Genomic DNA, 26,496 nt, shown 5'->3' with positions numbered 1-26,496 from the left:
TTTATGGATGAGCCATGAACCCCACAGGTCACCACCATCATGTCTCAGGGAGCGTTAATGGGTCAGACTCGGCAGTAAGAGCCGGTGACTGTGGAAGAGAATGAACCTTCCTACCGTCAGGTAGTGATAGCGCCAGCGCTGATAGTGTCTCGCCCTATTTCCCGCCAGTCTGCAAATCTCTTTTTCCTCATTAAGGAGTTCCCTCCCCATCTTATCCCCGCGCCAGTTATCGCGCTGTATCAACACCAAGATAACCCACAGACCCGGTTTGTAACTTTTATATGAACCATAATAAGATATACATTATACACAAAGTAGGAGGTAGATGACATTAGAGTCCTGCCGTATCCTGAGGTAGACACTTACAGATCTATGGCCCTCATTCAGAGCCGCTCGTTAGCGGCAGTACGCTCGTTCCGAGCGATGTTTGCACATCTGCGCATGCGTACGCTTTTTAGTACGCATGCGCGAACCAGTCAGTGCGGCCGAAAATCGTTTGTACGCTATATAGCGAGTGCCTGCTATTTTGAGTGACAGAATGAGGCGTATGTGGGTGGTAACAGGGGAAGGTGCTTGAAAATGGGGAGTGGAGATCCGAACGCAGGTGTGCTTAAAGGTCAAAACGGGCGTTTTATGGGTGTGTATATTTAAAACACCAGCGTCATTGACCACGTCACTGGGTTATTTTAGAGCCAGAACTGCTCGCAAATTTGTGGTAGCAAACACCAACCACAAGAATAGCGAGCAGTTCATACGCTGGTCGATGTACTCGATTAATCTAATAAATAGCGGACATGACGTAGGATGCGAGCGGCCAGGGGGCGTTTTTAACAAATAAACGAGCGTATGTTTTGCTCGTTCGTTCAGACTTAGAGGTGTGAACAGACTGCAATGTGCGTACGGATCATTTGAATAGCCACCCCTTGTTTTTAAACGAACGACCGCAAATAGCGAACGGCTCTGAATGAGGGCCTATGTACGGAGCGGAAATAACAGATATAAAAGCTTTCAATATAAAATTATCTAAAAGTCAAAGTATCCCAGCCCATCATAAAACAGGGACTGACCCATCGCGCCAGAGAGGCCGGTCCTCCAGCGACAACCAAGGCGGCCTCTGGAAACGCGACTGTACCCATCTTTCTCCTGTGCTTATGGGTAGTAGGACATAGGAGAGAGCAGCGGAAGAGGAAGGAACATCTCCCGGAACCTGTACTGCTGTATTCCTCAATGGTCGCCTCTCTCCCCTGTACAATTTCCCAGATCTGACGCCATATTCCTCTCCATTCCCAAGATTAGTCCCAGTGGTACAGGACCAGCCCCCAGTAACCGCAGCCGCACTTCTCTCGCCTCCGAGGTTTCCTCTCCCTGCCTGTAGCTGCAAATACATCTGCGTAATGCAGATTTCAGGTACTGTAGAAGGATTTATCCCCGTTTGAATCAGCTGATCTGTGTCCTGTGAGCTTCATGGCCTAGATCCTCCTCTTCCTCCTCACTGGAGGTCTCTCCTGGAGTCCTGAGTTCATCCTGAGGAGACAGAGAACATTATCAGCGTATCCTAGCAACCCCAGAGCAGTCCGTTATCAGCGTATCCTAGCAACCCCAGAGCAGTCCGTTATCAGCGTATCCTAGCAACCCCAGAGCAGTCCGTTATCAGCGTATCCTAGCAACCCCACAGCAGTCCATTATCAGCGTATCCTAGCAACCCCACAGCAGTCAGTTATCAGCGTATCCTAGCAACCCCACAGCAGTCCGTTATCAGCGTATCCTAGCAACCCCACAGCAGTCCGTTATCAGCGTATCCTAGCAACCCCACAGCAGTCCGTTATCAGCGTATCCTAGCAACCCCAGAGCAGTCCGTTATCAGCGTATCCTAGCAACCCCACAGCAGTCCGTTATCAGCGTATCCTAGCAACCCCACAGCAGTCAGTTATCAGCGTATCCTAGCAACCCCACAGCAGTCCATTATCAGCGTATCCTAGCAACCCCACAGCAGTCCATTATCAGCGTATCCTAGCAACCCCACAGCAGTCCATTATCAGCGTATCCTAGCAACCCCAGAGCAGTCCGTTATCAGCGTATCCTAGCAACCCCAGAGCAGTCCGTTATCAGCGTATCCTAGCAACCCCAGAGCAGTCCGTACACACTCTCCATGTACTGCACATTTCCTCACCTCAGTCTCCACCTCCCTCTTGTGTCAGGACTTCCTCAAAGCTCTTATCCACTAATCCGTTACCCCAATTCCTGACTCGCTCTGTTCTGCGCCCCCCCCCTCTCACCTGAGTCCTGTCCATCCCTAGCTCCACACTTCTCCACCTCGCACAAGGCTTCCGCCCCCAGCTGCCTCTGCATCTAGCTCCGTACATTGCTCTGCTTGATGGTCTGATCTCCACACACCCACAGCGAGTCCTTTCCCCATACTAACAGCTACACCAGGCCTCAGGGTACAGTTCCCTACAGAGGGCGGAAGTCAGACAGAAGAACAGCGCAGGTCAGGTGACCATGGCCTTCCCCCATGTAGGATTCTGTATCGTTACCTCTCCATCTCCAAAAAGTGTCTCCTCCTCCTCCTCCGCTGCAGCCAGGCGCCGGTATGATGACACCTGCAGGTCCGACAGCGTCTTGGGAAGTGGACAGTTTAAGGTCTCAGGTAAGAGAAGGCTGAGTAATCCAGCGGACAGGCCGGCACAGCCAAATACAATGAATGGTAGGGACCTGTGGAAGGAGCGCTAAGAGACAGACGGGCAGTCACCACAAATTCCACGAGGTCTAGAAGATTTGTATATAGAAAATCCAGATACTGATAAACACTCCGCACCTTCTCCTGTCTATGTGCTAAACACACAGCAATCCCATAGGAGGACACTATCACCGTATACACCACCGGGGGCACTGGACGCAGAAGACGGCCGGCACCACAGGCAGATCTTAGCGGCAAAGTGCAAACAACATCTCACATTCGGTCAAAGGATGGGAACTTCTCTATTTATTTTAGGTTAGGATTGGGGCTGAGACTCACCTGCTTACTAGAAGCCGTAGCTAAGGATAGGGTCAGGCTTATGTCCTAGAGGCTGGGTCTGAGGTCCTGCACCTACAGATACTGACCTCTGCTGCAGGACGTTTATACAGGTAACGTTCATAGAGGATTAAACAAACAGCAAGTCTGGCAACAAAGGGCAGATATCGGACATAATGATGGGAAGTATTGTACATGTGTGTTTCTGGAAACACCTCATCTTTCCCTAATTTATAGTGAGTGAGCAAACACAATACAGTAATCTACTTACCAGCGCTGGAACGAAGGGGGCGAACATTCCTCCAAAACGAGAGACCATTGAACAAACCCCCATTCCCAGGCTCCTACACACAGAAAGGTGAAATAAGTTATAGAGATCAGGAATAACTCCCTCTCTCTCCTCCCAATAGATGGTGTCACAGATGGGTTATCTAGAACATATGTAAAATTATATTATTTATGAAATAGGAAGGAGATAAACCCCAGTAATTGCAACATACCGAACAAACGTTGGATAGAGCTCTGACGTGTATATATACACTATGTTGAAGGACGCACTTATACAAAGTTTCCCAATGAGAGACAACGTCTGACGGTTTATCAGATAGTAAAAACCTGAAGTACAAAAGATTAAATGTACAGATGAGAGGTCAGTAGTACAGGATACAGTGTGTATAGAGGAGGAGAAGGGATGAGTACAGGATACAGTGTGTATAGAGGAGGAGAGGGGATGAGTACAGGATACAGTGTATAGAGGAGGAGGAGAGGGGATGAGTACAGGATACAGTGTATAGAGGAGGAGAAGGGATGAGTACAGGATACAGTGTATATAGAGGAGGAGACGGGATGAGTACAGGATACAGTGTATAGAGGAGGAGACGGGATGAGTACAGGATACAGTGTATAGAGGAGGAGGAGACGGGATGAGTACAGGATACAGTGTGTATATAGAGGAGGAGAGGGGATGAGTACAGGATACAGTGTGTATAGAGGAGGAGACGGGATGAGTACAGGATACAGTGTGTATAGAGGAGGAGGAGAGGGGATGAGTACAGGATACAGTGTATAGAGGTGGAGAGGGGATGAGTACAGGATACAGTGTGTATATAGAGGAGGAGAGGGGATGAGTACAGGATACAGTGTGTATATAGAGGAGGAGAGGGGATGAGTACAGGATACAGTGTATAGAGGAGGAGACGGGATGAGTACAGGATACAGTGTATAGAGGAGGAGGAGACGGGATGAGTACAGGATACAGTGTGTATATAGAGGAGGAGAGGGGATGAGTACAGGATACAGTGTGTATAGAGGAGGAGACGGGATGAGTACAGGATACAGTGTGTATAGAGGAGGAGGAGAGGGGATGAGTACAGGATACAGTGTATAGAGGAGGAGAGGGGATGAGTACAGGATACAGTGTGTGTAGAGGTGGAGAGGGGATGAGTACAGGATACAGTGTGTATATAGAGGAGGAGAGGGGATGAGTACAGGATACAGTGTGTATATAGAGGAGGAGACGGGATGAGTACAGGATACAGTGTATAGAGGAGGAGACGGGATGAGTACAGGATACAGTGTATAGAGGAGGAGGAGACGGGATGAGTACAGGATACAGTGTGTATATAGAGGAGGAGAGGGGATGAGTACAGGATACAGTGTGTATAGAGGAGGAGACGGGATGAGTACAGGATACAGTGTGTATAGAGGAGGAGGAGAGGGGATGAGTACAGGATACAGTGTATAGAGGAGGAGAGGGGATGAGTACAGGATACAGTGTGTGTAGAGGTGGAGAGGGGATGAGTACAGGATACAGTGTGTATATAGAGGAGGAGAGGGGATGAGTACAGGATACAGTGTGTATATAGAGGAGGAGAGGGGATGAGTACAGGATACAGTGTATAGAGGAGGAGACGGGATGAGTACAGGATACAGTGTGTGTAGAGGAGGAGACGGGATGAGTACAGGATACAGTGTGTATAGAGGAGGAGACGGGATGAGTACAGGATACAGTGTGTATAGAGGAGGAGACGGGATGAGTACAGGATACAGTGTGTATAGAGGAGGAGGAGAGGGGATGAGTACAGGATACAGTGTGTGTAGAGGAGGAGACAGGATGAGTACAGGATACAGTGTATAGAGGAGGAGAGGGGATGAGTACAGGATACAGTGTGTGTAGAGGAGGAGACGGGATGAGTACAGGATACAGTGTGTATAGAGGAGGAGAGGGGATGAGTACAGGATACAGTGTGTGTAGAGGAGGAGACGGGATGAGTACAGGATACAGTGTGTGTAGAGGAGGAGGAGAGGGGATGAGTACAGGATACAGTGTGTGTAGAGGAGGAGACGGGATGAGTACAGGATACAGTGTATAGAGGAGGAGAGGGGATGAGTACAGGATACAGTGTGTGTAGAGGAGGAGAGGGGATGAGTACAGGATACAGTGTATAGAGGAGGAGACGGGATGAGTACAGGATACAGTGTGTGTAGAGGAGGAGACGGGATGAGTACAGGATACAGTGTATAGAGGAGGAGAGGGGATGAGTACAGGATACAGTGTATAGAGGAGGAGGAGAGGGGATGAGTACAGGATACAGTGTGTATAGAGGAGGAGACGGGATGAGTACAGGATACAGTGTGTATAGAGGAGGAGGAGAGGGGATGAGTACAGGATACAGTGTGTGTAGAGGAGGAGACGGGATGAGTACAGGATACAGTGTATAGAGGAGGAGACGGGATGAGTACAGGATACAGTGTGTGTAGAGGAGGAGGAGAGGGGATGAGTACAGGATACAGTGTGTGTAGAGGAGGAGACGGGATGAGTACAGGATACAGTGTATAGAGGAGGAGACGGGATGAGTACAGGATACAGTGTGTGTAGAGGAGGAGACGGGATGAGTACAGGATACAGTGTGTATAGAGGAGGAGGAGAGGGGATGAGTACAGGATACAGTGTGTATATAGAGGAGGAGAGGGGATGAGTACAGGATACAGTGTGTATAGAGGAGGAGAGGGGATGAGTACAGGATACAGTGTGTATAGAGGAGGAGGAGAGGGGATGAGTACAGGATACAGTGTGTGTAGAGGAGGAGAGGGGATGAGTACAGGATACAGTGTGTGTAGAGGAGGAGACGGGATGAGTACAGGATACAGTGTGTGTAGAGGAGGAGAGGGGATGAGTACAGGATACAGTGTGTGTAGAGGAGGAGAGGGGATGAGTACAGGATACAGTGTATAGAGGAGGAGACGGGATGAGTACAGGATACAGTGTATAGAGGAGGAGGAGACGGGATGAGTACAGGATACAGTGTATATAGAGGAGGAGAGGGGATGAGTACAGGATACAGTGTGTATAGAGGAGGAGAGGGGATGAGTACAGGATACAGTGTATAGAGGAGGAGACGGGATGAGTACAGGATACAGTGTGTGTAGAGGAGGAGACGGGATGAGTACAGGATACAGTGTATAGAGGAGGAGACGGGATGAGTACAGGATACAGTGTGTGTAGAGGAGGAGACGGGATGAGTACAGGATACAGTGTATAGAGGAGGAGACGGGATGAGTACAGGATACAGTGTATAGAGGAGGAGACGGGATGAGTACAGGATACAGTGTGTGTAGAGGAGGAGAGGGGATGAGTACAGGATACAGTGTGTATATAGAGGAGGAGACGGGATGAGTACAGGATACAGTGTGTGTAGAGGAGGAGGAGGAGACGGGATGAGTACAGGATACAGTGTGTGTAGAGGAGGAGAGGGGATGAGTACAGGATACAGTGTATAGAGGAGGATACGGGATGAGTACAGGATACAGTGTGTATAGAGGAGGAGACGGGATGAGTACAGGATACAGTGTGTATAGAGGAGGAGGAGACGGGATGAGTACAGGATACAGTGTATAGAGGAGGAGAGGGGATGAGTACAGGATACAGTGTATAGAGGAGGAGACGGGATGAGTACAGGATACAGTGTGTGTAGAGGAGGAGAGGGGATGAGTACAGGATACAGTGTGTATAGAGGAGGAGGAGACGGGATGAGTACAGGATACAGTGTGTATAGAGGAGGAGGAGAGGGGATGAGTACAGGATACAGTGTATAGAGGAGGAGAGGGGATGAGTACAGGATACAGTGTGTATAGAGGAGGAGACGGGATGAGTACAGGATACAGTGTATAGAGGAGGAGACGGGATGAGTACAGGATACAGTGTATAGAGGAGGAGGAGACGGGATGAGTACAGGATACAGTGTGTGTAGAGGAGGAGGAGACGGGATGAGTACAGGATACAGTGTGTGTAGAGGAGGAGACGGGATGAGTACAGGATACAGTGTATAGAGGAGGAGACGGGATGAGTACAGGATACAGTGTGTATAGAGGAGGAGGAGAGGGGATGAGTACAGGATACAGTGTATAGAGGAGGAGACGGGATGAGTACAGGATACAGTGTGTAGAGGAGGAGACGGGATGAGTACAGGATACAGTGTATAGAGGAGGAGACGGGATGAGTACAGGATACAGTGTGTGTAGAGGAGGAGACGGGATGAGTACAGGATACAGTGTGTGCGTCGGTGTGATGTGGAAGATGTGCCGTGTATAGGTTTTACCTTTCCCGCTTGGTAAGAACATAATGATCAGACAGGCTACGCCACCAATACTGAGATAACCACACAGAGATCTCCTGCGACCAAAACTATAATAGAAAAAAAGAGACATGAATTCCTCAACCAAATGTACAAACATCCTTTCTATATTAATGCGGCTCTAGCAGGAAAAGCTGCATCTCCTTCATGTTAGTCCTCTGTGGTCCTCGGCGGCCCCCATTCTCCTACACACCCTTATCCTATCTAAACCAGTTGTGCAATGAGAAAGTGACGTCTCTGCAATACAAAGCTGAAGATCCTGGGGCTCAGCACAGAGGAACAGGTGTTATAGCAGATAATAAATGCAGACTGTTATAGGACAGGGACCACCAAGGTCCTTTATTTCCAGGACTGGTATAGAGAGGGCCAGAGAGTAATATATAAATATAATATATATATATATATATATATATATATATATATATATATATATATATATATATATAATTTTATTTTTTTCCCCATGCTTACCTTTTGCGGTTTATAAGAAACATACAGAGTGGAGATGCCGGAACCTCGGCCAGACCAGAAAGCGCCAGATTTAAGTAGATGTTTCCACCGAAATCCCCCGTACTCAGCGTAAGGCCGTAATACACCAGACTACAGACAAACCTGGGAAACACAGAACATATAGTCATGTGGAATTCATACATGTACTGATTACCAGTTACATATATGTACTAACTTACCAGATCCACATCATGACAAGCGTGCGCTGGCGCAGAACAGCGTGCCGGCATATGGTGAAGATATTAGATTCGTGGACAGAATCCTTCTGCTGGGCGGTCAGCGTGAAAGGTTTCGGCTTCGTAAAATTCCAGCGTCCAATGAAAGTCAGCGTTTCTTGTGCTTTGCGCAGCCGACCCCTTGCATGCAGCCAGCGGGGGGACTCCGGGATACACCTAGTTCCAGGTAAACTTACAGTATGTATTTTATATAGTGGATGAATGAGACAATGACGGTTATCAATGTGCACTCACAGCGACAGGAGGAATACGGCCAGTCCTTGTATATTCACCACCACAGCGAGGATCCGCCAGGACTGGACAAAATATCCAATTAGGGCAAACTGCGCAATTCCCAGAGCGAAAAACATACTACTCAGTGACCCTGAACAAGGAGAGACAACACCGTGATGGAGGGGAACATGAGATACAAAATAGAGACACAGGGGTTTGGGGAGCCTCCTGCACTGGACTCTGAGACTTGGTTTGGGGGGGGGATTGGACCTACATGGGGTGGGGAAAGGGCGAGTCTCCCGTACTGGCCTCCGTTACTTGGGATTGAGGAAGGCCTCCTGCAATGGACTCTACTACTTGTTGGGGGGGGGGGGTTGGAAGCCTCCAGCACTGAACTAGGGGGCGAGAGCCCATCAGCGCTATTCCTGCACAGTGCCATGTATATAGAGTTACTAATACTGGAGAGACACAGGGGGAGATGGTCTCTAGTACAGGACAGAACACAAATGACGACATTACCAGCCATTGCCCAGTAGCCAGCACCGATGTATTCATTAAGCAGCACGAAGGCGACCAGAGACATCCCTCCATTCATTACTCCCACGAGGAAGCGGCTGACCAGGAAGATACTGAACGATGGGGACAGAGCATTCAGCAGAGAGAACACCACATCCAGAGCCAAACCTGCAAGAGAGGGCGTCAGTCTTACATCATAACCCCCCACCCCCATGCCACAGACCAATGCCAGGAGAGCCAGGGCAGAAGAACAATTACAGCCCTTAAGCAAGATTCACACAAAAACAAACTGATTCCCATAACACATAATCCACTAGATGGCGCTCCAACACAAGAAACGTGCCTAGCCCTGGATGTCCACCAGAGGGCAGAATACTGCAGCCGCACTGTGCAGCGCCTCTCACTGGGGGTCATCAGTTATGGCACAAGGCAGCGCAGCATCTGAGGCTGAGCCTCCTGTTACTATGGGGCACACAGAGGACAACTTTCTGCTCTTTGGTCCTCTGACAATAAACATCCTCATATAGTGCAGCTTAGAGGCACCGGTGTCCTTAGAGTCCTTATTAGCAACTCACAGAGAAATATTCTGATATATCTGCTGACATCGGCCCAGAACATATCGCCCCACTCACCAGTCACATAGATCGGCTTCCTGCCAAACCGATCGGACAGTTGTCCAAATACAACAACTCCAACCAGGACTCCGCCAAAGAACACCGAGCTGGCGATGCTGACCTCATAGGCGGCTTTGCCGATCAGTGACCACTGAGGGAACAAAGAGGATATACTGATAGCGGGACTGCGCCAGGCCGGGACCAGAAGGGGACTGCGCCAGGCCGCTGGGACGGGAAGGGGACTGCGCCAGGCCAGGATGGGCAGATTCGTATGATTCTTTTGTTCACAGAATTCATTAACGCTCAGTTTCCAACAAGCTGGAAATGTTTTTGTCTCTTACGGAGAAGCAGCCAAATAAAACTGAGTTAAACATAACATACAGATATATAGGTAGGAAGGCCCTGCTCGCAAGCTTACAATCTATAGGGAAATAGGCACTGATACACAAGGATAGGTGCTATATATGATACACAAGGATAGGTGCTATATATGATACACAAGGATAGGTGCTATATATGATACACAAGGATAGGTGCTATATATTGCATTTTGGTCCAGCCGGAATGCACAGTTTCTTGGTTGGCTGCATGATCCAGTCACACAGGAATGTCGGCCAAATGTCAGGAGTATGTGAGAGAAAGACAATATGTGAGGTTATGTGTGGACTGTGAGAGGGGATGTAATTAGATATGGAAGCTATGAAGGTTATGTGGTCAGTTCTGGAATCTGATAAGATTGCCTGATGAGGTGAGTTTTCAAGGAACCCTTGAAGGATTGGAGACTAGAGGAAAGTTGTATTGTGTGTGGTAAGGCATTCCATAGAGTGGGTGCAGCCCGAAGAAAGTCCTGTAACCATGAATGGGAGCAAGTAATGCGCGGGGATGAGAGTGACGCAGATCTTGTGCTGAGCGGAGAGGTCGGGTTGGGAGATATATTGCGATGAGTGAAGAGATGTATGTTGGTGTGGTTTGGTTAATGGACTTATGTGTAAGTAACAGTATTTTGTATTGAATACGGTAGAAAACCGGCAACCAATGGAGGGACTGACAGAGCGGGGCAGCAGACGATGAACGTTTCACAAGGAAGATAAGCCTCGCAGCTGCATTATGGATATGGGAGACTCAACCTGTACCAGGCCTGGAGGTGTGTGTATAGAGAGACACAGAGAGACGAGAGAGAGAGAGAGAGACACAGAGAGACGAGAGAGACGAGAGAGACGAGAGAGACACAGAGAGACGAGAGAGACGAGAGAGACAGAGACAGAGACAGAGACAGAGACAGAGACAGAGACAGAGACAGACAGAGACAGAGAGAGAGACAGACAGACAAGTCTATGTAGAAGTTACAGCAGATCACTATAGATTATTCCTGAGGTTTGGGGCTGTCTCACCTCGGAGCTGATGGAAGTGACGTTGCTGTCGAAGTGCAGGTGTCCATGTTCCCGGCTGGCGTTCTGCACGGACCCCTCATATCTCCCAGTGTGGTTGGCGCTGCTGGAATTAGAGGACGGATAGTCCCAGTGATAGGGAGGGGTGACCCCCAGGATGGCGATGAGAACGACTTCTGTGGCCACATACAGCTGGGAAAGGGGAGAGAATTATTATGGAGTATTACAGGTGACTGACACAGTAACATACAGTATAGATACAAGTGCGGAGTAACCCTGGGCCGTAATCACCTGTAACATAGTTGTGTCCCCCGTTATGTCACTGTAACCCTGAGGCAGATGATGGCACAGGAAGAGGAGACCTAACGTCACAGCCAGCAGGGGGGAGGGGAGGGGGGGGGGGGGCTCTCACCTGAAGCACCACAGCCAGCAGGGGGAGGGGGGGGGGGGGAGGCTCTCACCTGAAGCACCACAGCCAGCAGGGGGGAGGGGAATGGGGGGGGCTCTCACCTGTAGCACCATAGCCAGCAGGGGGGGGAGGGGGAGGGGGGGGGGGTCTCACCTGAAGCACTACAGCCAGCAGGGGGGGAGGCTCTCACCTGAAGCACCACAGCCAGCAGGGGGGAGGGGAGTGGGGGGGGCTCTCACCTGTAGCACCATAGCCAGCAGGGGGGGGAGGGGAGGGGGGGGCTCTCACCTGAAGCACCACAGCCAGCAGGAAGCAGAGGTAGATCTGATAAATTCCCATCTCTCCCACCAGTTTCAGAGCATCTTCCACCTCCATGATGCGCTGACCCCTCCCCACGTCCTCTATCACTATGGAGAAGGGAATAACATCATTATTACTTATAATATCCCCTCTCTGCGTATACAGACGTCGCCTATTATAGACAGACACGTACCAGCCGCCACTGGAAGGAGACAGATGTGCCCGGGAATAATAATATATAAATACATTTATTGGTTTCGCCATAACTAGTAATAATTAGATAGCAGGAATGGAGGTCTGCAGTCAGGTGTGTGACGTATCCTGCGAGATAATGACAATTTCCCATCTCCGGTGATACAGGGAATCTGCAGTATAGGTATAGGGCAGCACAGTGCAGTATAGGGCAGTATTAGTATAGGGCAGCATAGAGCAGGATAGGTATAGGGCCAGTATCGGTATAGAGAAGCACAGTGCAGTATAGGTATAGGGCCAGTATCGGTATAGAGAAGCACAGTGCAGGATAGGTATAGGGCCAGTATCGGTATAGAGAAGCACAGTGCAGAATAGGTATAGGGCCAGTATCGGTATAGAGAAGCACAGTGCAGGATAGGTATAGGGCCAGTATCGGTATAGAGAAGCACAGTGCAGAATAGGTATAGGGCCAGTATCGGTATAGAGAAGCACAGTGCAGGATAGGTATAGGGCCAGTATCGGTATAGAGAAGCACAGTGCAGGATAGGTATAGGGCCAGTATCGGTATAGAGAAGCACAGTGCAGTATAGGTATAGGGCCAGTATCGGTATAGAGAAGCACAGTGCAGGATAGGTATAGAGCCAGTATCGGTATAGAGAAGCACAGTGCAGGATAGGTATAGAGCCAGTATCGGTATAGAGAAGCACAGTGCAGTATAGGTATAGTGCCAGTATCGGTATAGAGAAGCACAGTGCAGTATATGTATAGGGTATTATTAGTAAGTATAAGGCAGCACAGTATAGCAATAGTATGGATTAAGGGTGGTATTAGTATAGGGAAGCACAGTGTAGTATAGGAATAGGGTAGTATTGCTATAGGGGAGCACAGTGTAGTATAGGAATAGGGTAGTATTGCTATAGGGAAGCACAGTGTAGTATAGGAATAGGGTAGTATTGCTATAGGGAAGCACAGTGCAGTAATAGTATAGGAATAGGGTAGTATTACTATAGGGAAGCACAGTGCAATAATAGTATAGGAATAGGGTAGTATTACTATAGGGGAGCACAGAGCAGTAATAGTGTAGGAATAGGGTAGTATTACTATAGGGGAGCACAGTGCAGTAATAGTATAGGAATAGGGTAGTATTACTATAGGGAAGCACAGTGCAGTAATAGTATAGGAATAGGGTAGTATTACTATAGGGGAGCACAGTGCAGTAATAGTATAGGAATAGGGTACTATTACTATAGGGAAGCACAGTGCAGTAATAGTATAGGAATAGGGTAGTATTACTATAGGGGAGCACAGTGCAGTAATAGTATAGGAATAGGGTAATATTACTATAGGGGAGCACAGTGCAGTAATAGTATAGGAATAGGGTAGTATTACTATAGGGGAGCACAGTGCAATAATAGTATATGAATAGGGTAGGATTACTATAGGGGAGCACAGTGCAGTAATAGTATAGGAATAGGGTAGTATTGCCATAGGGGAGCACAGTGTAGTATAGGAATAGGGTAGGATTGCTATAGGGGAGCACAGTGCAGTAATAGCATAGGAATAGGGTAGGATTGCTATAGGGGAGCACAGTGCAGTAATAGTATAGGAATAGGGTAGGATTGCTATAGGAGAGCACAATGCAGTATTAGTATAGGGCAGCACAGTGTAGTAATAGTAAAGTTATAGGGGAGCACAGTGCAGTATTAGTACAGTGTAGTAATAGTATAGGTATAGGGGAGCATAGTGCAGTAATAGCATAGGAATAGGGTAGGATTGCTATAGGAGAGCACAGTGCAGTATTAGTATAGGGCAGCACAGTGTAGTATAGGAATAGGGTAGTATTGCTATAGGAGAGCACTGTACAGTATTAGTATAAGGCAGCATAGTGTAGTAATAGTACAGGGGAGCACAATGTAGTATTAGTATAGGGCAGTATAGGAATAGGGTGGCATTGCTATAGGGGAGCACAGTGCAGTAATAGTATAGGAATAGGGTAGTATTGCTATAGGGGAGCACAGTGCAGTAATAGTATAGGAATAGGGTAGGATTGCTATAGGGGAGCACAGTGCAGTAATAGTATAGGAATAGGGTAGTATTGCTATAGGGGAGCACAGTGCAGTAAAAGTATAGGAATAGGGTAGGATTGCTATAGGGGAGCACAGTGTAGTAATAGTATAGGAATAGGGTAGTATTGCTATAGGGGAGCACAGTGCAGTAATAGTATAGGAATAGGGTAGTATTGCTATAGGGGAGCACAGTGCAGTAATAGTATAGGAATAGGGTAGGATTGCTATAGGGGAGCACAGTGTAGTATAGGAATAGGGTGGGATTGCTATAGGGGAGCACAGTGCAGTAATAGTATAGGAATAGGGTAGTATTGCTATAGGGGAGCACAGTGCAGTAATAGTATAGGAATAGGGTAGGATTGCTATAGGGAAGCACAGTGCAGTAATAGTATAGGAATAGGGTAGTATTACTATAGGGAAGCACAGTGCAGTATTAGTATAAGGCAGCACAGTGTAGTATAGGAATAGGGTAGTATTGCTATAGGAGCACTGTACATTATTAGTATAGGGCAGCATAGTGTAGTAATAGTATAGGGGAGCACAGTGTAGTAATAGTATAGGTATAGGGGAGCACAATGCAGTATTAGTATAGGGCAGCACAGTGTAGTAATAGTATAGGTATAGGGGAGCACAATGCAGTATTCGTATAGGGCAGCACAGTGTAGTAATAGTATAGGTATAGGGGGGCACAATGCAGTATTCGTATAGGGCAGCACAGTGTAGTAATAGTATAGGTATAGGGGGGCACAATGCAGTATTCGTATAGGGCAGCACAGTGTAGTAATAGTATAGGTATAGGGGAGCACAATGCAGTATTCGTATAGGGCAGCACAGTGTAGTAATAGTATAGGGGGGCACAATGCAGTATTCGTATAGGGCAGCACAGTGTAGTAATAGTATAGGTATAGGGGAGCACAATGCAGTATTAGTATAGGGCAGCACAGTGTAGTAATAGTATAGGTATAGGGGGGCACAATGCAGTATTCGTATAGGGCAGCACAGTGTAGTATTAGTATAGGTATAGGGGAGCACAATGCAGTATTAGTATAGGGCAGCACAGTGTAGTAATAGTATAGGTATAGGGGGGCATAATGCAGTATTCGTATAGGGCAGCACAGTGTAGTAATAGTATAGGTATAGGGGGGCACAATGCAGTATTAGTATAGTGCAGCATAGTGTAGTAATAGTATAGGGGGGCACAATGCAGTATTAGTATAGGGCAGCACAGTGTAGTAATAGTATAGGGGGGCACAATGCAGTATTAGTATAGGGCAGCACAGTGTAGTAATAGTACAGTGCCCAGAGGTGTAGCGTGTAGCCAGGGTGCCCGGAGCACGTGCATGCTACGGGTTCCCCCCTCAAGTGTTCCAGGGAGGTGGCAGGTCCATATGGGATTAAAGTAAATATATGGGGCAACCCCCTGTAGTGGTGCCCCCTGTGCAGTGCCCCCAGTATTGCCCTTCATATAGAGCCCCCAGCAGTGGTCCTGCGAAGCAGTGCTCCCAGTGGTAGTCCCCTTAGTAGTCCTCCCCTTGTAGTCCCCCTAGTAGTAGTCCCCTCCCCTTGTAGTTCCCCCAGTAGACGTTCCCTCCCCCCCTTGTAGTGCCCCTAGTAGACGTTCCCTCCCCCCCCTTGTAGTGCCCCCAGTAGACGTTCCCTCCCCCCCCTTGTAGTGCCCCCAGTAGACGTTCCCTCCCCCCCCTTGTAGTGCCCCCAGTAGACGTTCCCTCCCCCCCTTGTAGTGCCCCCAGTAGACGTTCCCTCCCCCCCTTGTAGTGCCCCCAGTAGACGTTCCCTCCCCCCCTTGTAGTGCCCCCAGTAGACGTTCCCTCCCCCCCTTGTAGTGCCCCCAGTAGACGTTCCCTCCCCCCCTTGTAGTGCCCCCAGTAGACGTTCCCTCCCCCCCTTGTAGTGCCCCCAGTAGACGTTCCCTCCCCCCCTTGTAGTGCCCCCAGTAGACGTTCCCTCCCCCCCTTGTAGTGCCCCCAGTAGACGTTCCCTCCCCCCCTTGTAGTGCCCCCAGTAGGCGTTCCCTCCCCCCCTTGTAGTGCCCCCAGTAGACGTTCCCTCCCCCCCTTGTAGTGCCCCCAGTAGACGTTCCCTCCCCCCCTTGTAGTGCCCCCAGTAGACGTTCCCTCCCCCCCTTGTAGTGCCCCCAGTAGACGTTCCCTCCCCCCCTTGTAGTGCCCCCAGTAGACGTTCCCTCCCCCCCTTGTAGTGCCCCCAGTAGACGTTCCCTCCCCCCCTTGTAGTGCCCCCAGTAGACGTTCCCTCCCCCCCTTGTAGTGCCCCCAGTAGACGTTCCCTCCCCCCCTTGTAGTGCCCCCAGTAGACGTTCCCTCCCCCCCTTGTAGTGCCCCCAGTAGACGTTCCCTCCCCCCCTTGTAGTGCCCCCAGTAGACGTTCCCTCCCCCCCTTGTAGTGCCCCCAGTAGACGTTCCCTCCCCCCCTTGTAGTGCCCCCAGTAGACGTTCCCTCCCCCCCTTGTAGTGCCCCCAGTAGACGTTCCCTCCCCCCCTTGTAGTGCCCCCAGTAGACGTTCCCTCCCCCCCTTGTAGTACCCCTAGTAGTAGTCCCCCCCCCTTGTAGTGCCCCCAGTAGACGTTCCCTCCCCCCCTTGTAGTGCCCCCAGTAGACGTTCCCTCCCCCCCTTGTAGTGCCCCCAGTAGACGTTCCCTCCCCCCCTTGTAGTGCCCCCAGTAGACGTTCCCTCCCCCCCTTGTAGTGCCCCCAGTAGACGTTCCCTCCCCCCCTTGTAGTGCCCCCAGTAGACGTTCCCTCCCCCCCTTGTAGTGCCCCCAGTAGACGTTCCCTCCCCCCCTTGTAGTGCCCCCAGTAGACGTTCCCTCCCCCCCTTGTAGTACCCCTAGTAGTAGTCCCCCCCCCTTGTAGTGCCCCCAGTAGACGTTCCCTCCCCCCCTTGTAGTGCCCCCAGTAGACGTTCCCTCCCCCCCTTGTAGTGCCCCCAGTAGACACACATAATAAAAATAAACACTTAGCGGAATCCACGCTCCTCCATCCGTCCTCCAGGACCGGCTCGCTCTGCATTATGGGAGACGTCATGACATCTCTCCCATCCCCACCCCGGGAGCCGGAGGAGGTCATGAGCGAGATCCAGCCCGGCTCCGGCAGTCTGACAGACTCTCATTGGCTGCTAATTACAACAAACACACTGCTGCCGGCTCCGGCGGCTGTGTGACGCATGGCGCTGCGGCCTGGGGGGCACATGGCATCCTGGCCCCCGGCCCAGCCCACCTCTGCCCGGCAGGCTGTCAGCTTAGCGCCTCCTGAAACCTTCGCCCCTGGCAGCACAGTGCAGTATTAGTATATGGCAGCATAGTGTAGTATTAGTATAGGGCAGCATAGTGTAGTAATAGTACAGGGGAGCACAGTGCAGTATTAGTATAGGGCAGCATAGTGTAGTAATAGTACAGGGGAGCACAGTGCAGTATTAGTATAGGGCAGCATAGTGTAGTAATAGTACAGGGGAGCACAGTGCAGTATTAGTATAGGGCAGCATAGTGTAGTAATAGTACAGGGGAGCACAGTGCAGTATTATTATAGGGCAGCATAGTGTAGTAATAGTACAGGGGAGCACAGTGAAGTATTACTATAGGGCAGCATAGTGTAGTAATAGTACAGGGGAGCACAGTGCAGTATTAGTATAGGGGAGCACAGTGCAGTATTAGTATAGGGCAGCATAGTGTAGTAATAGTACAGGGGAGCACAGTGAAGTATTAGTATAGGGCAGCATAGTGTAGTAATAGTACAGGGGAGCACAGTGCAGTAATAGTATAGGGGAGCACAGTGCAGTAATAGTACAGGGGAGCACAGTGTAGTAATAGTATAGGGCAGCATAGTGTAGTAATAGTACAGGGGAGCACAGTGCAGTATTAGTATAGGGCAGCACAGTGTAGTAATAGTATAGGGGAGCACAGTGCAGTAATAGTATAGGGCAGCACAGTGTAGTAATAGTACAGGGGAGCACAGTGCAGTATTAGTACAGGGCAGCACAGTGTAGTAATAGTACAGGGGAGCACAGTGCAGTATTAGTATAGGGCAGCATAGTGTAGTAATAGTACAGGGGAGCACAGTGCAGTATTAGTATAGGGCAGCATAGTGTAGTAATAGTACAGGGGAGCACAGTGCAGTATTAGTATAGGGCAGCATAGTGTAGTAATAGTACAGGGGAGCACAGTGCAGTATTAGTATAGGGCAGCATAGTGTAGTAATAGTACAGGGGAGCACAGTGCAGTATTAGTATAGGGCAGCATAGTGTAGTAATAGTACAGGGGAGCACAGTGCAGTATAAGTATAGGGCAGCATAGTGTAGTAATAGTATAGGGGAGCACAGTGTAGTAATAGTATAGGGCAGCACAGTGTAGTAATAGTATAGGGGAGCACAGTGCAGTAATAGTATAGGGCAGCATAGTGTAGTAATAGTACTGGGGAGCACAGTGCAGTATTAGTATAGGGCAGCAATAGCACAGGGGAGAGCAGTGCAGTGTTAGTATATGGCAGCATAGTGTAGTAATAGTACAGGGGAGCAGAGGACAGTATAAGTATAGGGCAGAATAGTGTAGTAATAGTACAGGGGAGCAGAGGACAGTATAAGTATAGGACAGCATAGAGTAGAAATAGTACATGGGAGCACAGTGCAGTATTAGTATAGGGCAGTAATAGTACAGGGGAGCACAGTGCAGTAATAGTACAGGGGAGCACAGTGCAGTAGAGCAGAGAGTAGTATTAGTATAGGGCATCACAGTGTAGTAATAGTACAGTGGAGCACAGAGTAGTATTAGTACAGTGGAGCACAGAGTAGTATTAGGACAGGGCAGCACAGTGTAGTAATAGGACAGGGCAGCACAGTGTAGTAATAGGACAGGGCAGCACAGTGTAGTAATAGGACAGGGCAGCACAGTGTAGTAATAGTACAGGGCAGCACAGTGTAGTAATAGTACAGGGCAGCACAGTGTAGTAATAGTACAGGGCAGCACAGTGTAGTAATAGTACAGGGCAGCACAGTGTAGTAATAGTACAGGGCAGCACAGTGTAGTAATAGTACAGGGCAGCACAGTGTAGTAATAGTACAGGGCAGCACAGTGTAGTAATAGTATAGGGCAGCACAGTGTAGTAATAGTATAGGGGAGCAGAGTGCAGTATAAGTATAGGGCAGCACAGTGTAGTAATAGTATAGGGGAGCACAGTGCAGTAATAGTATAGGGCAGCATAGTGTAGTAATAGTACAGGGGAGCACAGTGCAGTATTAGTATAGGGCAGCAATAGCACAGGGGAGAGCAGTGCAGTGTTAGTATATGGCAGCATAGTGTAGTAATAGTACAGGGGAGCAGAGTGCAGTATAAGTATAGGGCAGCATAGTGTAGTAATAGTATAGGGGAGCACAGTGTAGTAATAGTATAGGGCAGCACAGTGTAGTAATAGTATAGGGCAGCACAGTGTAGTAATAGTATAGGGCAGCACAGTGTAGTAATAGTATAGGGGAGCAGAGTGCAGTATAAGTATAGGGCAGCACAGTGTAGTAATAGTATAGGGGAGCACAGTGCAGTAATAGTATAGGGCAGCATAGTGTAGTAATAGTACTGGGGAGCACAGTGCAGTATTAGTATAGGGCAGCAATAGCACAGGGGAGAGCAGTGCAGTGTTAGTATATGGCAGCATAGTGTAGTAATAGTACAGGGGAGCAGAGGACAGTATAAGTATAGGGCAGAATAGTGTAGTAATAGTACAGGGGAGCAGAGGACAGTATAAGTATAGGGCAGCACAGAGTAGAAATAGTATATGGGAGCACAGTGCAGTATTAGTATAGGGCAGTAATAGTACAGGGGAGCACAGTGCAGTAATAGTACAGGGGAGCACAGTGCAGTAGAGCAGAGAGTAGTATTAGTATAGGGCAACACAGTGTAGTAATAGTACAGTGGAGCACAGAGTAGTATTAGTACAGGGGAGCACAGTGTAATAATACTGTAGTATAGGTATATAGGGGAGCACAATACAATATTAGTACAGGGCAGCACAGTGTAGTAATAGTACAGGGCAGCACAGTGTAGTAATAGTACAGGGCAGCACAGTGTAGTAATAGTACAGGGCAGCACAGTGTAGTAATAGTACAGGGCAGCACAGTGTAGTAATAGTACAGGGCAGCACAGTGTAGTAATAGTACAGGGCAGCACAGTGTAGTAATAGTACAGGGCAGCACAGTGTAGTAATAGTACAGGGCAGCACAGTGTAGTAATAGTACAGGGCAGCACAGTGTAGTAATAGTATAGGGCAGCACAGTGTAGTAATAGTATAGGGCAGCACAGTGTAGTAATAGTATAGATATATATGGGAGCACAATACAGTATTATGATAGGGCAGCACAGTGTAGTAATAGTACAGGGCAGCACAGTGCAGTATTAGTATAGGGCAGCACAGTGTAGTAATAGTACAGGGCAGCACAGTGTAGTAATAGTACAGGGCAGCACAGTGTAGTAATAGTACAGGGCAGCACAGTGTAGTAATAGTACAGGGCAGCACAGTGTAGTAATAGTACAGGGCAGCACAGTGTAGTAATAGTACAGGGGAGCATAGTACAGTGTTAGTATAGGGCAGCATAGTGTAGTAATAGTACAGGGGAGCACAGTGTAGTAATAGTACAGGGGAGCATAGTACAGTATTAGTATAGGGCAGCACAGTGTAGTAATAGTACAGGGGAGCACAGTGTAGTAATAGTACAGGGGAGCATAGTACAGTATTAGTATATGTCAGCACAGTGTAGTAATAGTATAGGGCAGCACAGTGTAGTAATAGTATAGGGCAGCACAGTGTAGTAATAGTACAGGGGAGCATAGTACAGTATTAGTATAGGGCAGCACAGTGTAGTAATAGTACAGGGGAGCACAGTGTAGTAATAGTACAGGGGAGCATAGTACAGTATTAGTACAGGGGAGTACAGTGTAGTAATAGTATAGGGCAGCACAGTGTAGTAATAGTATAGGGCAGCACAGTGTAGTAATAGTATAGGGCAGCACAGTGTAGTAATAGTATAGGGCAGCACAGTGTAGTAATAGTACAGGGGAGTACAGTGTAGTAATAGTACAGGGGAGCACAGTGTAGTAATAGTACAGGGGAGCACAGTGTAGTAATAGTACAGGGGAGCACAGTGCAGTATAAGTATAGGGCAGCACAGTGTAGTAATAGTACAGGGGAGTACAGTGTAGTAATAGTATAGGGCAGCACAGTGTAGTAATAGTACAGGGGAGCACAGTGTAGTAATAGTACAGGGGAGCACAGTGCAGTATAAGTATAGGGCAGCACAGTGTAGTAATAGTACAGGGGAGTACAGTGTAGTATTAGTATAGGGCAGCACAGTGTAGTAATAGTACAGGGGAGTACAGTGCAGTATTAGTATAGGGCAGCACAGTGCAGTATTAGTATAGGGCAGCACAGTGCAGTATTAGTATAGGGCAGCACAGTGTAGTAATAGTATAGGGCAGCACAGTGTAGTAATAGTACAGGGGAGCACAGTGTAGTAATAGTACAGGGGAGCACAGTACAGTATTAGTATAGGGCAGCACAGTGTAGTAATAGTATAGGGCAGCACAGTGTAGTAATAGTACAGGGGAGCACAGTACAGTATTAGTATAGGGCAGCACAGTGTAGTAATAGTACAGGGGAGCACAGTACAGTATTAGTATAGGGCAGCACAGTGTAGTAATAGTACAGGGGAGCACAGTACAGTAATAGTATAGGGCAGCACAGTGTAGTAATAGTACAGGGGAGCACAGTGCAGTATTAGTATAGGGCAGCACAGTGCAGTATTAGTATAGGGCAGCACAGTGCAGTATTAGTATAGGGCAGCACAGTGCAGTAATAGTATAGGGCAGCACAGTGTAGTAATAGTACAGGGGAGCACAGTGTAGTAATAGTACAGGGGAGCACAGTACAGTATTAGTATAGGGCAGCACAGTGTAGTAATAGTATAGGGCAGCACAGTGTAGTAATAGTACAGGGGAGCACAGTACAGTATTAGTATAGGGCAGCACAGTGTAGTAATAGTACAGGGGAGCACAGTACAGTATTAGTATAGGGCAGCACAGTGTAGTAATAGTACAGGGGAGCACAGTACAGTAATAGTATAGGGCAGCATAGTGTAGTAATAGTACTGGGGAGCACAGTGCAGTATTAGTATAGGGCAGCAATAGCACAGGGGAGAGCAGTGCAGTGTTAGTATATGGCAGCATAGTGTAGTAATAGTACAGGGGAGCAGAGGACAGTATAAGTATAGGGCAGAATAGTGTAGTAATAGTACAGGGGAGCAGAGGACAGTATAAGTATAGGGCAGCACAGAGTAGAAATAGTATATGGGAGCACAGTGCAGTATTAGTATAGGGCAGTAATAGTACAGGGGAGCACAGTGCAGTAATAGTACAGGGGAGCACAGTGCAGTAGAGCAGAGAGTAGTATTAGTATAGGGCATCACAGTGTAGTAATAGTACAGTGGAGCACAGAGTAGTATTAGTACAGGGGAGCACAGTGTAGTAATAGTACAGGGCAGCACAGTGTAGTAATAGTACAGGGCAGCACAGTGTAGTAATAGTACAGGGCAGCACAGTGTAGTAATAGTACAGGGCAGCACAGTGTAGTAATAGTACAGGGCAGCACAGTGTAGTAATAGTACAGGGCAGCACAGTGTAGTAATAGTACAGGGCAGCACAGTGTAGTAATAGTACAGGGCAGCACAGTGTAGTAATAGTACAGGGCAGCACAGTGTAGTAATAGTACAGGGCAGCACAGTGTAGTAATAGTACAGGGCAGCACAGTGTAGTAATAGTACAGGGCAGCACAGTGTAGTAATAGTACAGGGCAGCACAGTGTAGTAATAGTATAGGGCAGCACAGTGTAGTAATAGTATAGAGCAGCACAGTGTAGTAATAGTATAGATATATATGGGAGCACAATACAGTATTATGATAGGGCAGCACAGTGTAGTAATAGTACAGGGCAGCACAGTGCAGTATTAGTATAGGGCAGCACAGTGTAGTAATAGTACAGGGCAGCACAGTGTAGTAATAGTACAGGGGAGTACAGTGTAGTAATAGTATAGGGCAGCACAGTGTAGTAATAGTATAGGGCAGCACAGTGTAGTAATAGTACAGGGGAGTACAGTGTAGTAATAGTACAGGGGAGTACAGTGTAGTAATAGTATAGGGCAGCACAGTGTAGTAATAGTACAGGGCAGCACAGTGTAGTAATAGTACAGGGGAGCACAGTGTAGTAATAGTACAGGGGAGCACAGTGTAGTAATAGTACAGGGGAGCACAGTGTAGTAATAGTACAGGGGAGCACAGTGTAGTAATAGTACAGGGGAGCACAGTGTAGTATTAGTATAGGGCAGCACAGTGTAGTATTAGTATAGGGCAGCACAGTGTAGTAATAGTACAGGGGAGTACAGTGCAGTATTAGTATAGGGCAGCACAGTGCAGTATTAGTATAGGGCAGCACAGTGCAGTATTAGTATAGGGCAGCACAGTGTAGTAATAGTATAGGGCAGCACAGTGTAGTAATAGTACAGGGGAGCACAGTACAGTATTAGTATAGGGCAGCACAGTGTAGTAATAGTATAGGGCAGCACAGTGTAGTAATAGTACAGGGGAGCACAGTACAGTATTAGTATAGGGCAGCACAGTGTAGTAATAGTACAGGGGAGCACAGTGCAGTATTAGTATAGGGCAGCACAGTGTAGTAATAGTACAGGGGAGCACAGTGCAGTATTAGTATAGGGCAGCACAGTGTAGTAATAGTACAGGGGAGCACAGTGCAGTATTAGTATAGGGCAGCACAGTGTAGTAATAGTACAGGGGAGCACAGTGTAGTAATAGTACAGGGGAGCACAGTGTAGTATTAGTATAGGGCAGCACAGTGTAGTATTAGTATAGGGCAGCACAGTGTAGTATTAGTATAGGGGAGTACAGTGCAGTATTAGTATAGGGCAGCACAGTGCAGTATTAGTATAGGGCAGCACAGTGCAGTATTAGTATAGGGCAGCACAGTGTAGTAATAGTATAGGGCAGCACAGTGTAGTAATAGTACAGGGGAGCACAGTACAGTATTAGTATAGGGCAGCACAGTGTAGTAATAGTATAGGGCAGCACAGTGTAGTAATAGTACAGGGGAGCACAGTACAGTATTAGTATAGGGCAGCACAGTGTAGTAATAGTACAGGGGAGCACAGTACAGTATTAGTATAGGGCAGCACAGTGTAGTAATAGTACAGGGGAGCACAGTGCAGTATTAGTATAGGGCAGCACAGTGTAGTAATAGTACAGGGGAGCACAGTGCAGTATTAGTATAGGGCAGCACAGTGTAGTAATAGTACAGGGGAGCACAGTGCAGTATTAGTATAGGGCAGCACAGTGTAGTAATAGTACAGGGGAGCACAGTGCAGTATTAGTATAGGGCAGCACAGTGTAGTAATAGTACAGGGGAGCACAGTGCAGTATTAGTATAGGGCAGCACAGTGTAGTAATAGTACAGGGGAGCACAGTGCAGTATTAGTATAGGGCAGCACAGTGTAGTAATAGTACAGGGGAGCACAGTGCAGTATTAGTATAGGGCAGCACAGTGTAGTAATAGTACAGGGGAGCACAGTGTAGTAATAGTACAGGGGAGCACAGTGTAGTATTAGTATAGGGCAGCACAGTGTAGTATTAGTATAGGGCAGCACAGTGTAGTAATAGTACAGGGGAGTACAGTGCAGTATTAGTATAGGGCAGCACAGTGCAGTATTAGTATAGGGCAGCACAGTGCAGTATTAGTATAGGGCAGCACAGTGTAGTAATAGTATAGGGCAGCACAGTGTAGTAATAGTACAGGGGAGCACAGTACAGTATTAGTATAGGGCAGCACAGTGTAGTAATAGTATAGGGCAGCACAGTGTAGTAATAGTACAGGGGAGCACAGTACAGTATTAGTATAGGGCAGCACAGTGTAGTAATAGTACAGGGGAGCACAGTACAGTATTAGTACAGGGCAGCACAGTGTAGTAATAGTACAGGGGAGCACAGTGCAGTATTAGTATAGGGCAGCACAGTGTAGTAATAGTACAGGGGAGCACAGTGCAGTATTAGTATAGGGCAGCACAGTGTAGTAATAGTACAGGGGAGCACAGTGCAGTATTAGTATAGGGCAGCACAGTGTAGTACAGGATAAGTGATACATTGTATCATCAGACTCACCGGTTGTTTAGTTTCCTTTTCCTTCCTCTCCGGTATGTGTGGGCGTGGTCTCAGGTCTCAGGGCGGGGAAAGCGTTTTATTTGTTGATCAGAACGACACGTCTCCTCTTATCAGCCAATCAGAGAGCAGCATATTATACACACATTACCCCTGTCCTGTCACCCTGCAGATCATCACCCCCTGTATGCACATTACCCCTGTCCTGTCACCCTGCAGATCATCACCCCTGTGTGCACATTATCCCTGTCCTGTCACCCTGCAGATCATCACCCCCTGTATACACATTACCCCTGTCCTGTCACCCTGCAGATCATCACCCCCTGTATTCACATTACCCCTGTCCTGTCACCCCACAGATCATCACCCCTGTATGCACATCCCTGTCCTGTCACCCTGCAGATCATCACCCCTGTATGCACATTATCCCTGGCCTGTCACCCTGCAGATCATCACCCCCTGTGTGCACATTACCCCTGTCCTGTCACCCTGCAGATCATCACCCCCTGTATGCACATTACCCCTGTCCTGTCACCCTGCAGATCATCACCCCCTGTATGTACAGACGTAGCTCAGTGTGTACGGGATTCTATGTGCAGACGTAGCTCAGTGTGTACGGGATTCTATGTACAGGCGTAGCTCAGTGTGTACGGGATTCTATGTACAGGCGTAGCTCAGTGTGTACGGGCTTCTATGTGCAGACGTAGCTCAGTGTGTACGGGATTCTATGTGCAGACGTAGCTCAGTGTGTACGGGCTTCTATGTGCAGACGTAGCTCAGTGTGTACGGGCTTCTATGTGCAGACGTAGCTCAGTGTGTACGGGCTTCTATGTGCAGACGTAGCTCAGTGTGTACGGGATTCTATGTGCAGACGTAGCTCAGTGTGTACGGGATTCTATGTGCAGACGTAGCTCAGTGTGTACGGGATTCTATGTGCAGACGTAGCTCAGTGTGTACGGGATTCTATGTGCAGACGTAGCTCAGTGTGTACGGGATTCTATGTGCAGACGTAGCTCAGTGTGTACGGGATTCTATGTGCAGACGTAGCTCAGTGTGTACGGGATTCTATGTGCAGATGTAGCTCAGTGTGTACGGGCTTCTATGTGAAGATGTAGCTCAGTGTGTACGGGCTTCTATGTGTAAAGGATTCTATGTGCAGATGTAGCTCAGT

The 26,496-nt window shown here is 48.2% G+C and overlaps 1 protein-coding gene across 3 annotated transcripts; it reads right to left on the bottom strand.

The window, feature by feature from the left end:
• Window positions 1-210: 210 nt before the first annotated feature.
• Window positions 211-25,373, bottom strand: SLC22A15 (solute carrier family 22 member 15). Of its 3 annotated transcripts, XR_015878407.1 has the most exons (14): window positions 25,329-25,373; window positions 11,822-11,940; window positions 11,128-11,316; window positions 9,755-9,887; window positions 9,126-9,290; window positions 8,628-8,757; window positions 8,337-8,549; window positions 8,119-8,259; window positions 7,612-7,697; window positions 3,514-3,628; window positions 3,285-3,357; window positions 2,535-2,726; window positions 2,277-2,451; window positions 1,451-1,524 (listed from the first exon to the last, which is right to left on the bottom strand). XR_015878407.1 is itself a non-coding variant. In XM_088472442.1 (13 exons), the coding sequence occupies exons 2-13, from the start codon at window positions 11,906-11,908 to the stop codon at window positions 1,438-1,440; spliced, it is 1,611 nt and encodes a 536-aa protein (XP_088328568.1). In that variant the 5' UTR covers window positions 11,909-11,940; window positions 25,329-25,373; the 3' UTR covers window positions 212-1,437. The 3 variants fall into 3 exon arrangements, 2 of the variants coding, with proteins under 2 accessions (XP_088328569.1, XP_088328568.1); XM_088472442.1 differs by lacking the exon at window positions 2,277-2,451 and having other exon boundaries at window positions 212-1,524; XM_088472443.1 differs by lacking the exons at window positions 2,277-2,451; window positions 2,535-2,726 and having other exon boundaries at window positions 211-1,524.
• Between the last annotated feature and the right edge of the window lie 1,123 nt (window positions 25,374-26,496).

Source organism: Taudactylus pleione, unplaced genomic scaffold (assembly GCF_031769625.1).
Source record: "Taudactylus pleione unplaced genomic scaffold, aTauple2 ptg000123l, whole genome shotgun sequence".
In the NCBI taxonomy this organism is placed as follows: domain Eukaryota; kingdom Metazoa; phylum Chordata; class Amphibia; order Anura; family Myobatrachidae; genus Taudactylus; species Taudactylus pleione.
Note: the sequence above shows the minus strand (reverse complement) of the source record. Positions and strands in the feature narration are given on the sequence as shown.